This window comes from Eretmochelys imbricata, chromosome 2 (assembly GCF_965152235.1).
Source record: "Eretmochelys imbricata isolate rEreImb1 chromosome 2, rEreImb1.hap1, whole genome shotgun sequence".
Taxonomy (NCBI): Eukaryota; Metazoa; Chordata; order Testudines; family Cheloniidae; genus Eretmochelys; species Eretmochelys imbricata.
Window position 1 is genome coordinate 197,430,330 of NC_135573.1, and position 13,540 is coordinate 197,443,869.

General features: G+C 38.8%; 2 protein-coding genes across 3 annotated transcripts in view; both read left to right on the top strand.

The window, feature by feature from the left end:
- Positions 1–4,743, top strand: part of SLC4A7 (solute carrier family 4 member 7) — a 160,924-nt gene extending 156,181 nt beyond the window's left edge. For both annotated transcript variants that reach the window (XM_077811253.1, XM_077811249.1), the window contains one exon: positions 115–4,743. In XM_077811253.1, coding sequence (XP_077667379.1) covers positions 115–196 — 82 coding nt within the window. In that variant the 3' untranslated portion in view covers positions 197–4,743. The remainder of the gene's footprint in view (positions 1–114) is intronic.
- Positions 4,744–6,351: 1,608 nt separating this feature from the next.
- The window catches only part of NEK10 (NIMA related kinase 10), a 180,126-nt gene continuing 172,937 nt past the window's right edge, over positions 6,352–13,540 (top strand). Inside the window, exon 1 of the mRNA XM_077809309.1 lies at positions 6,352–6,437. The gene's annotated coding sequence lies outside the window, so the exon portion shown is untranslated. The remainder of the gene's footprint in view (positions 6,438–13,540) is intronic.

Consider the following 13,540-nt stretch of genomic DNA (forward strand, 5'->3'; position numbering starts at 1 on the left):
CATCTATAAAAATCCCAAACTTTAGCATGCAAGCATCCAAAGTTTGAAGTGCTTGGCTTATTCTTTTTGTCAGTTTTTTTGGAGACCATAAACCTTTGTCTTTGCTTTCAACAGCCCTGAGAAACCAGAAAGTGTGAAAATAAGCATGGAAGATTCACCTGTAATGAAGTATGTGGATGCTGAAACATCATTATAGAACGAAATCAAGGGGAATTATATATGTGTGTGTTTGTATATGTATATATGACTGTAAGATATCAGACCATTGAATGGTGATTTCCATGTTTCTTTAAGAAGTATCACGTGGACTGCAGTTATTAGCACTGTAGATACTATACGTGTATAATGAGATGTTCATACAAGTAAGATGGGTGGTGATCACGCCTCAAATATTTATTTTATTGGAAATTTTATTTTCATTTTTTAAATAGGAAGATTGAAATGAATGCATATTCTTTTTAGTAATCAATATGTGCATAAATGTCAAATCAGCTTTTGCTGATAATTATTGGTCCACATTACTTAGTATGTTGTAATACATCTCTGTTGTAACTTCTTCTGCTACAGAATTTTGTTTTCAGTGCAGGCAATTACATTTGAGATTTTTTGCAGGGAAAGCACAGATGGTCAGTTTCCATAGAACAAATGTTAATGTGCCATTACATAAACTGCATATTTGACTTTTCTCCACTATATGACGATGATCTTTCTGGATTCTTTGATTCATATTTCATGGCATTGGCCTTTCAGCCATAAACTGATACGTGACGTAGTCCTTAAAATATATATAATGCTGTACCATCCCCTTGTAAAAAAAAAAATCTATTCTTCAAATCCTATTATATTACTCAATAGCAATACGGGTCCTCTTTAAATGTAGTTTTAATCTCAAATCAGTATTTGATATTTCTGGAACCTCAATGTTTAAGTAATGTAAAATGGATCTCCAACAGAAATAATTTAGTATGTATTTGATTTGGTTGATAACTATTTATTAGAGCTCATTACATTATCGTCTTGAACTCTTAGAGAGAGGTTTTCCTCTCCCTGTGCATGCATAACTTCTGTTGACTTTAATGGAAGACGCCACATTCTCAGGAGACTGGAGCCTTTCCAGCATCTCTTGTCCTCATCAGAATGTCTTTTTCTTGAATCAGGCTTAATTCTTTTTTTTAATTTATAAAGTATTTGACTAACTTATCAGCAGTTGGTTAGAATTCTGAAATAGCTTTATGACCAGTATTTTATGGATTACAAATTACCTTGGGTTTTGTGTTTACAGTTATGATCCTTTCCATTGTAAAGGGCATATTTGGTAGCATATTAACCTTAATTTTTAAAAAAAGTTTTATTTATTTTAATTGGTATGAATCTTAATGCTGTGTAAAATAAATCTGAAAAAGTTAATATTTGTATACTAAAGTAAATTTGATTTATTGGGGCCCTTGGACATTTAGATATTTCACTGAGAATGCAGTTGTTGTGTTCCAAGTTATTGTACTGGTATCTCCAATCCCTGCAATGTTCAGCGTGAGCATTTGTATTTGAGGAAATGTTAAAATTTTATGTCAAGATCAAAATCTTGATCACTTACCTGTTTTCACTGTTGATGTTATTTGCCTTATTCTTTGGGTTTTTTGGTGTTACTTTATTTTCTCAAATGATTTATCTAAATTTTGAGCTGCTAACAGCATTTGTTAGGCTCCTAATAGTTTTAAGTACAAACTACATATATTAAAAATAGAGGGCACTATTTTCAAAAGCACTCACCTTTGGCTTAATTCTGCTGCTCCCTTTGAAGTTAATGAGAGTTTTATGCTTAAACTCTCATTAACTTCAAAGGGAGCAAAGTTAAGCCAAGGCAATGTTTTTGAAAGTACCACTCAACATGGAGTTGGGTGCTGTCAATTTGGGGTGAGGATCATTTTGCAATAAAACTAAAAACAGTAATTGGGTATGGTGGAAATATTGCTAGTGGCATTAAAGTTATATTAAAAAGTTAAACTTGACATACATTACCATCCCCTTTAATTGTAATCATGATATAGTAAAATGGTGCTGATGCGGTTAGGCTGAATTCCAGGGGAAAAAATAAGTTTTTTGACCCAAACAACAATACAAAGCAGTATGAGTAACGCTGTGGAAACTGACATCACAACAATGGCTGAAGTCTGAGCAAAATCAAATAAGGTCTGCACTATCAATTTGACTAATATTGAGTCAGACACAGTATAGGTATTGCTTCATTCCTGGGTGTTTGTATGGCCTGTTTCTTAGCCTGAAGATATGCTCCTTCAAGGAATATGTTTTTTCCTCTGGTTGAAATAAGATGTACACTAGAATTATGGCTGTCTCTCCCAAATACTCCTCAAACCTCACAAACAACAAAGTCCATGTCTGCAAGTCAACTCTTGACTGTTAAGTATCTTCTTTCTGATACAGTCAAGAAAGAGAATAAAAACTCCTCTGCCAGTGTATGTAGCATTATCCACAGTGCTTTTTTACTTACTGGTCATCCTTTAGCATTTTATTCTTCCATGTCCACAGCTGCACAACAATTTCCAAAGACCCAAAACCGACATCACAGATTTTGAGATTTTTAACCCTTTAATGCCAGAGTTTAGGGTCTCATGACACTGAACATTTTGCATCTAGTTTCCATTGCCAAAGGGTTAATAAGTTTTGGCTACTTTACAGGAAGTGGGTATTTTTCTATTTAAAGTAAAAATTTGAAATCCTCTTAGAATCACAGTATTCCATGGATTCTGTTGAATAATGTAAATAATTAATCAGTGCCAGAATTACCATAACTTGCAAAGTTGTTTACATTTTGTTCCAATGTTCTTGGTTAATAATGTGTTATATTCTCACCTCTTTTTAACCACTGGACATCAGAATCAGACCTGGTTTTACGTGCATAAAAACCCAGTGGTAACTTGTGTTTACGTAATTTACTGCTTATTTTTTACTTTGTATAAATGTTTCCTTCTCTGCATTAAAAAAAAAAATCATGTATACGGTTAAAGTAAAATAGTGAACGACATAGTTTCCTGTACGTATATATATATAATTGTTCCTTTAATAGGTATAAATGAGCAGTGATAATTACTGTACACTGATTTACCTTGGGGTAAAACGTAAAATTAAGCCAATATTTTTCCATTCTAACAGAATAAAATAAAACAGCCCTGCACTTTTTTAGATGCCTTGTTTGCCGGGGATGGAGCTTAATGCTACTGTGTATCTGGCTGCAGAGCCACCTCAGGAAATTCCTTGTGATCCTTTTTAATTTATTTATAAAGATGTATGTTTACATAAATATAGGTCTTAATTTTGACCACTCAATTCAAATATCTCCTGAAAGGTCTCATTTACAAAGCAGTCATTTTTAAATATTAACTTTACAAAAACTCATTTTTAGTATTTTCTTATGTATTACAAGAAACACATTTCTAATTCTGTTTTAGACGTGCCCAAGTTAATTATACTTTCCTCTTTGTTTTAATGTATATGTTTTTTAAGTAAAAAATGCAAAATGTTCCAGTTTGCCAAGTTTATCGTTACAAAACTTGTAGGACGGAATTCAGAGCGCTAGTGGTTTTGGTTTTTTTCAGCCAAACGTATTAACTATTTCTCTTACGTTTAATAAAACCTCTCCCAGTATCTTTCATTTCAAATGCATTTATCTGTGTAAACAGTAGTTTTCTAACATTTGCCCTTTGCAAAGGCAGATTCAAAGTGCTATCAAATATAATAAATAGATATAATGTAACAGAGCCTGTAGCATTATAAAGGGTTATATATTGTACATAAATTCTGTAAATGCGTAAAGTAACTTAATTGGTTCATACTGTTTTAAATTCACAAACGTAGAATTTGTAAACCATTAACACCACATGTTGATTCTAATTTGCTTTTGTTTCATATGATTAGTAATTTAATGTTTTAAAATTACTCCTCTAAGTCCCATCCGTTATCTAGCATAGTACTAGTGTGTGAAGGGTGGCTTGTTTATATCAACAGTAATTTATTTTATAGAAAATAAATTTAAGACTAAAAGCACACAGTTTTGAGTCTATGAAAAAGTAGTGTTCAACATGCAAAACAAATTTGCCTAGTGATTTTAATTAAAAATTAATTTTATTTTGTAACTTTTTTAGTAAAATTGTCAACTATAGGAAAAACTTTTAGTTGGAATTGATATTAATCTAAAGACTTTTTCATATTGAATTTAGTACATATTGACGCTTATTTGGAGTTCTTGGAGTAATGTGTCAGACATCCAGGGTTTTTCTAAATAATGACTTATTTATTGGTAAGAGACGACATGGCATTTATAACCATGTTTTTCCCTTCTGTTGTTGATACGTGATTCACATTGTTTTTCTGTGTCTTCCAGTGTTCAGCACATTTAACTGAACAAAATTTTTAATTTTAATATTCATTATATTTGGTCACTTGAGATGTAATTACATACAGTACAATTCCAGCTTTTTATGACTGCTTTTCTAAATAAAACAGTAATGCTTTTACTTTTCTAATAAAACCCAAAGCAAGTTAAACATTATTCCAAATGGAGAAACAATGTTTTAAGTTTATATAAAGTACACAAAATTCTCTGACGTCTCTAATGTAAAAGATCCAGCCTTTGTAATTTGTTTAATTGTGATTAGAAGAAAGTTATTTTTTGTAATGTTTCAAAAAGTTGGCAAAAGCAATAAAAATCTACTGAACTGAATTAAATGTTTTAATTTTTACTTCAATGCAAATATGCAAATGTCAAGTACAGGATTAATGGCACTGGTATAAAGCTATTCCAGTCTCTCTCTTGCTCTCTGGTAAGGGACAGACAACCATGAAAAATCATGTATTGCATTTGCTAACATTTGCAGACTTTTATGATTTATGGGATGATGTGTGCTCTATTTGTCTACACATGAAAGTTATTCTGGAATAGCTGTTCCTGAATAGTTATTATGGAATAACTCCATGTGTAGACAGGTGCTAAGTATCTGAGCAAATGATCTGTATTTGTTGTGCTGTAAATGTGACAGAATGATTCTGTAAGTATTAAATGTATCAATCAAAACTGGACTAGGTGTGTTAAAAGGAAATAACCAAAATTTCCAGCCAAATAACCAAAGACTATGGCTTCCAGGGAAGGCAAGTTTCTTCTGCTTTACAGTGTAGGTTAAATTTCAATACAGTTATTAAAAGCATGCCTCCACATACCACCACCTTCCATTATAAAGACTTATTTTAATTTTAGCTTCTTTATGAGTTGGAAATCTGGTGTGGATTGAAAACCTATGTAGATGCTGAAGGGAAATAATGTTTCCTCAAGTTTTCTTTTGTTTGAGTTGCAGGTCCTGTACCTAATCATTTCAACTCGTTTTTTTTTTTTTTTAACATTTGTCTCATTTTTTACGATTTGTCTTAACTGCTTGAACTAACTGTATGGAAGTTTTAAAGACGGTAACGCCTGGTAGGCCCGGAGATGGCTGTATTTAAAGGCAATAAGTTGCAAGTAACAATAATTATTAGTAAAAAGAAAAGGAGTCCTTATGGCACCTTAGAGACTAACCAATTTATTTGAGCATGAGCTTTCGTGAGCTACAGCTCACTTCATCAGATGCATCTGATGAAGTGAGCTGTAGCTCACGAAAGCTCATGCTCAAATAAATTGGTTAGTCTCTAAGGTGCCATAAGGACTCCTTTTCTTTTTGCGAATACAGACTAACACGGCTGTTACTCTGAAACCAATAATTATTAGTGTTTTAGAGCGGACCCCTTTGGGGTACAGTCCCGCTCTGAGTGGGATTTTTGTGCGTTGGTTCAGCGGGAGCGGGTCAGAGCGCTTCCAGAGCTGTGGGGAGCCGAGTGTCGGAGAGGGCGAGGGGCTGTGGTGGGAAGGGGACGCAGCCCTTACTGCTCCCAACACCCTGCAGTCCCAGTGCATGCCGCCCCTGCAGCGCTGAGGCGGCCGGAGCAGGCGGGGCTGCCTCCCTCCCCTTTCCGAGCTCCCCCAGTGGCAGGGCCGCTTCGCTCCTGGGCCCCACCTGGGGGAAGCCGCTGCCCCGTCTGGTTGGGGGAGACCTTGATCCCCCTGCTTGGAGCCCCTGGCCCCAATACAGTGACCCCCATTCTACCGAGTTACTTGGCCAAGCTCCACCCCGGAGCGTTGTTGTGACCATGGCAACAGCGGCGGCGTTTAGCCGTCTCTATGGTGCCCGCACCTTGTAGCATGGAGGACAGCGATTGGCCGGGGAACTCGGCGTCCCTGAAGGACGAGTGATCTGATTGGCTGTGAGGCTGTCAGTTGATCAAAAACAAATTCGGGGGCTGCGGCGAGAAGAGCGGGGCCTGGGGAGCGCCGGAGCGTAGCGAACAGGGGCTTCCCCAAGGGCTAGACCCTCGCCACCTCCCGCCGCCGCGCAGTGAGTAGGCGGGAGCCCACTGCCAGGTTGGGTAGGGTGAGGGGCTCCGGGGCCGGCCTCAGAGCGGAGCGGGCCCCCCTCCCCCGAGAGAGGTCGGGAAATAACTCGCCGGCGAGAGGCCGGGCAAAGCGGCCGCCGCTGGCAGCGGGGCTGACCCGGGGTGCGGGTCTGCAGGAACCGGTGTGTCTTGGATCGCAGGGAAGGTGGCGGGTCCCAAAACAGGGAGGTTGCTGCCCCTGTCCCTGCTATTTGCGAGTCCTGGGACGGGGATCGAGGCCCCCTGAAATTGGGCTGGGGGAAGAGCCATCAGACCCAGTCCACAACTGAACACCGGGGGCAGCCTATGAAACGACAGGGACGCCGGTGAGATCAAAGGAAAATCAGGGATCCGGAGGGGACACCCAGCAGAGAACCCCTGACAGCATCAGCTGCTTCTCCCAGGTCTCTGAGGTGTCAGACGTCTGCCCAGAGGTCTGGTAGGATAAGGGATGCCCCTGTCCCCGCTGATGGGGGAGGGGGCACCCGAGGGATTCCCTTCAGTTCTGAGCCCCACCTCACCAGAAATGTATTAACAAGTTTGGAGGAATGAGAGGGACTTGGAGAGTTTAAGGTTAAATACACAGTTTCTGTATAGCATTTCAAACTGGGTTCAAAACGCTATACAGCAGGGGGGGAAAAGCAGCAGGGGAAAAAAAGCAATCTGATAACTTTTTGCAATTAACCCCTTGAGAATATGTACAAACTCAGTCTGAACAGTCTAAAAAAGTAAAGTAACATCAGCAAACTCAAGGGAAGATATCTCCGAGGTGAGGCAGACCAGCTAATAGAAGATAACACTGCTAAAATAGAGATTCCATAATACTTTTACCTTCTAAACACAGTCTAGTTACGTAGTTCTGCCCCCATGCGACCCCAAATCCCCGTTGTGGAAATTGAAAAGGGACCAAATCATTGATGCTTTAATTTACCATCATAATTTCCAAAACCTGCCAGTCACCAACAGCATTCCCCAAAAGCACAGAAAATGGACTTAAGAGAGTTGGATTGTTATCCCTTCTCCGTCACAGACTTGCTCTATAACTTTCTCCAACCACTTAACCTCTTTGTATCTGTTGCCACATCTGTAAGCAGTGGTTTACCAGGATAGACTCAGGCAGGATCTGGGTCTTTAGCTGGATAAATGTGCACATAAACCCCCAGTGCTTGGACTGAATTATTTGTATGGAGGGACACTGTCAGAGAATGTTGGATTCCACCGTAGGAACTGGGGAGATTGCTTTGGAAGAGCAGAGAATCAGCAGTGCCATGAGCATATTGATTTGTTATGGGAAATCTAGGCCTGTTTAGGCTTAGTCCTTAGCTGGATTTAAAATTAAAAAGGTTATAGAGCAGTTTTTAAACTAAGGGCCGGGGGAAAGCCAACAGGTGCGGAGGAGCATGTGGTTTGGACAGAGGCATCCCATAGGGAAGGATCTATTAATGGAGATTCTCTATGTCCCTGTTAGGAGGAGAGAGTGGAAGATGATAAAATACAGGTAGGATCTGATGAGAAACAGTCAAATGAAAAAAGTCCCATTCAGTTACATCATGTAATGGCAGACAGCTAAAAAGTGACAAGTTTTTAAAGTGCTTATATACAAATGCTAAAGTCTAAATAATAAGATGGGTGACCTAGAGTGCCTCATATTAAATGAGAATATTGATACAATAGGCATCACAGAAACTTGGTGGAATGAGGATAATCAATGGGACACAGTAATACCAGGGTACAAAATATATCAGAAGGACAGAACAGGTTGTGCTGGTGGGGGAGTGCCACTATATGTGAAAGAAAGAGTAGAATCAAATGAAGTAAAAATCTTAAATGAACCAAAGCGTACCATGAATCTCTATGGATAGTAATTCTATGCTCTAATAATAAGAATATAGCAGTAGGGATATATTACCGACCAACTGACCAGGATGGCGATAGTGACTCTGCAATGCTCAGGAGATTACAGAGGCTATTAAAATAAAAAACTCATAATAATGGGGGATTTCAACTATACCCATACTGACTGGGTACATGTCACCTCAGAACGGGATGCAGAGATAGTTTCTTGACATCTTAAATGACTGCTTCTTGGAGCAGCTAGTCCTGAAACCCACCAGAGGAGAGGCAATTCTTGATTTAGTCCTAAGTGGAGCACAGAATCTGGACCGCTTGGTAATAGTGACTATAATATAATTAAATTTAACATCCCTGTGGTGGGGAAAACATCACAGCAGACCAGCATGGTAGCATTTAATTTCAGAAAATGGAACTACACAAAAATGAGGAATTCATTTAAACAGAAATTAAATGGCACAGCGCAAAAAGTGAAATCCCTGCAAGCTGCATGGAAACTTCTTAAAGGCACCATAATAGAGGCTTAACTTAAATGTATACCCCAAATTAAAAAACGTAGTAAGAGAACCAAAAAGGTACCACTGTGGCTAAACAACAAAGTAAAAAAAGCAGTGAGAGACAAAAAGGCAGCCTTTAAAACGTGGAAGTTAAATCCTAGTGAGGAAAATAGAAAGGAGCATAAACTCTGGCAAATGAAGTGTAAAAAGTGTAAAAATTGGAAGGCCAAAAAAGAATTTGAAGAACAGCTAGCCAAAGACTTAAAAAAGTAATAGCAAAAACATTTTTAAGTACATCAGAAGCAGGAAGCCTGCTAAACAACCAGTGGGGCCACTGAACGATCAAGATGCTAAAGGAGCTTTCAAGGATGATAAGGCCATTGCGGAGAAACTAAAAGAATTCTTTGTATCGGTCTTCACTACTGAGGATGTGAGGGAGATTCCCCAACCCGAGCCATTCTTTTTAGGTGACAAATCTGAGCAACTGTCCCAGATTGAGGTGTCATTAGAGGAGGTTTTGGAACAAATTGATAAGCTAAACAGTAATAAGTCACCAGGTTCAGATGGTATTCACCCAAGAGTTCTGAAGGAACTTAAATGTTAAATTACAGAACTACTAACTCTAGTGTGTAACCTATAATTTAAATCAGCTTCTGTACCAATGACTGGAGGATAGCTAATGTGATGCCAATTTTTTAAAAGAGCTCCAGAGGTGATCCCAGGAATTACAGGCCAGTAAACCTGATTTCAGTACCAGGCAAACGGGTTGAAACTATAGTAAAGAACAGAATTGTCAGACACATAGATGAACGTAATTTGTTGGGGAAGAGTCAACATGGTTTTTATAAAGGGAAATCATGCCTCACAATCTACTAGAATTCTTTGAGGGGTCAACAAGAATGTGGACAAGGGGGATCCAGTGCAGTGTACTTAGATTTTCAGAAATCCTTTAACAAGGTCCCTCACCAAAGGCTCTTAAGCAAAGTAAGCTGTCATGGGATAAGAGGGAAGGTCCTCTCATGGATTGGTAACTATTTAAAAGATAGGAAACAAAGGGTAGGAATAAATGGTCAGTTTTCAGAATGGAGAGAGGTATATAGTGGTGTCCCCCCAGGGGTTTGAAATGGGACTAGTCCTATTCAACATATTCATAAATGATCTGGAAAAAGGGGTAAACAGTGAGGTGGCAAAATTTGCAGATGATACAAAACTACTCAAGATTGTTAAGTCCCAGGCAAACTGTGAAGAGTTACAAAAGGATCTCTCAAAACTGGGTGACCGGGCAACAAAATGGAAGATGAAATTCAGTGTTGATAAATGCAAAGTAATGTACATTGGAAAACATAATCCCAACTATACATATAAAGTGATGGGGTCTAAATTGGCTGTTACCACTCAAGAAAGAGATCTTGGAGTCATTGTGGATAGTTATCTGAAAACATCCACTCAATGTGCAGCGGCAGTCAAAAACAGAATGTTGGGAATCATTAAGAAAGGGTTTCAGAGTAACAGCCGTGTTAGTCTGTATTCGCAAAAAGAACAGGAGTACTTGTGGCACTTTAGAGACTAACCAATTTATCTGAGCATAAGCTTTCGTGAGCTACAGCTCACTTCATCGGATGCATCTGAAAGCTTATGCTCAAATAAATTGGTTAGTCTCTAAGGTGCCACAAGTACTCCTTTTCTTTTTATTAAGAAAGGGATAGATAATAAGACAGAAAATATCATATTGCCTCTATACAAATCCGCAGGACGCCCACATCTTGAATACTGCATGCAGATGTGGTTGCCCCATCTCAAAAAAGATATATTGGAACTGGAAAGGGTTCAGAAAAGGGCAACAAAAATTATTAGAGGTATGGAATGGCTTCTGTATGAGGAGACATTAATAAGACTGAAACTTTTCAGCTTGGAAAAGAGACAACTAAGGGGAGATACGATTGAATTCTATAAAATCATGACTGGTGCAGAGAAAGTAAATAAGGAAGTGTTATTTACTCCTTCTCATAACACAAGAACTGGGGGTCACCAAATGAAATTAATGGCAGCAGGTTTAAAACAAACAAAAAGAAGTCTTTTTTTCACACAACGCACAGTCAACCTGTGGAGCTCTTTGCCAGAGGATGTTGTGAAGGCCAAGTCTATAACAGGGTTCAAAAAAGAACTATATAAGTCCAGGGAGGATACATCCATCAATGGCTATTGGCAAGGATGGTGTCCCTAGCCTTTGTTTGCCAGAAGCTGGGAATGGATGACAGGGGATGGATCACTTGATTACCTGTTCTGTTCATAGAATCATAGAATCATAGAATATCAGGGTTGGAAGGGACCCCTGAAGGTCATCTAGTCCAACCCCCTGCTTGAAGCAGGACCAATTCCCAGTTAAATCATCCCAGCCAGGGCTTTGTCAAGCCTGACCTTAAAAACTTCCAAGGAAGGAGATTCCACCACCTCCCTAGGCAACGCATTCCAGTGTTTCACCACCCTCTTAGTGAAAAAGTTTTTCCTAATATCCAATCTAAACCTCCTGTTCATTCCCTGCTGGGGCACCTGACGTTGGTCAGTGTTAGAAGACAGGATACTGGGCTAGATGGACCTTTAGTCTGACCCAGTAGGGCTGCTCTTATGTTCTTATGTTAATATTTCCATATCTCATAGGAGTGTTGTGAGACTTCAGCAATGTTTGTAAAACACTTTGAAGACCAAAGAAGTGCTAAGTGTTGTTTATTAGTATCAGGTTTGCTCTAATATACAATATCAAAACAACTCTAAATAAATGATTAATCCAAATTAAATATTAATACAATTATACCTGCTGATCTGTAAAAATACTTGACGTAGATGAATGTGAAGACTTCTAGATTGATACAGTTTGCAAAACTCATTGAAAATAGATGAGTTGCTCTTGAAGAATGCCTAAATGTATACATGAGCTTGGAATCTTTTGGCAAACATTGTCCACAGGGCCCACAGTTTAACTTCCTTTCTCTGGGTATTATAGAAAAAGTGGCCCCAACCATTCTAACTGGAAAAGAAGCAGAGAGCTCAGAGTGCAGAGCAGTATCTTTGATACTTCCCATGTCAGGGTTCATCCTTTTTTTCTAACCTTTGGGCATTATATTGGTATATAGCTAGTTTGTCACTTTTTAAAAAAAGTATATTGATTGCTATACATTTAAAATGCCAACCATACCATCACTTTGTCTTTTTGTTTGCATTTAATAACTAATTCAAAGTTAAGGTTCTTTTGTTTACTAGCTTGTCACTGTGATCGTTCATATTGTCAAAGCTCTGTGATGCCTACCCCGTGGTGCATGCCATCTGTTAATATAAAAGGAAAATATGTACATGTATCAAGTTTTCAAGGAAGAAAAATAAATCCTTTTGTGATCAATATTAGCTATAGGAGATGGCAGAAAAAATAATCTGTCCTGTATATTTTGAAGTAGTGACTTACTGGCAGGCAGCCATGACCACAAAAGAAAAATAAAAGCAATGAAATAACAAAGGCAAATAAATAAGCGACTCTCAGGACTTTCTCAAATCAGCTGTTCAGTTCTCTTCTAATTTCCACTCCTTCCTGTCCTTGGGCCCAATCCTATAAAGTGCCGACAACCTCCTGACATACGCTGACCACGCTCATCTAGTAGGATTGGGCCTGTACATTTATTGCCAAGGTTCATATCTCTGTGAACTGGGCAGAAAGGTTGACTTTTATTCAGAGCTCAATTGGGCATTCCCTTAATGAGATCTACCTTTTTTGTAGTCCCTGACTTTCTGACACTCTCAATTTAAAAATTTGTATGTTGCAGTGAACACATTGCTATACGTATGTTACTAAAAAACATCTTGGATTCTCTTTCCAGAACCTCACCCACCTCCTCCTGTAATAGACCTATAACTTCTGACTGAATTACTGAAGTCCTCATACCATGATTTAAAGACTTAAAGTTACAGAGAATCTGCCGTTTATTCTAGTTTAAACCAGCAAGTGACCTGTGCCCCATGGTGCAGAGGAAAGCGACCTCTCCTCCATGGTCTCTGCCAATCTGACCTGGGGGAAAATTCTTTCCCAACCCAAAATATGGTGATCAGTTAGACCCTTGAACATGTTGCAAAACTCACCAGCCAGACAGCTGGGAAATAATTCTCTGTAGTAACTCAGAGCCCTCCCTATCTAGCGCCCCATCTCCATCCATTGGGGATATTTGCTACTAGTAGTCGAAGATGGGCCATATGCCATTGTAGGCAATCTCAGCATACCACCCTCTCTATAAACTTATAAAGCTCAGTCTTGAAGCCAGTTAGATTTTTTTGCCCCCACTGGTCCTCTTGGAAGACTGTTCTAGGACTTCACTCCTCCGATGGTAAGAAACATTCATTTAATTTCAAGCCTAAACTTGTTGATGGCCAGTTTATATCCATTTATTCTTGTGGTAACATTGGCACATAACTTAAATAATTATTCTCCTTCCCTGGTATTTATCCCTTTAATTTATGTCTAGAGAGCAGTCATATCTTCTCTCAGCCTTCTTTTTGTCAGGCTAAACAAGCCAAGCTCCTTGTGTCTCCTCTCATAAGGTTTACCTCATCCTAGTAGCCATTCTCTGCATCTGTTCCAGTTTGAATTAATCTTTCTTAAGTTTCTGGGAGACCAGAACTGCACACACTATTCCAGATGAGGTTTCAGCAGTGGCTTGCATAATGGCAATAACACT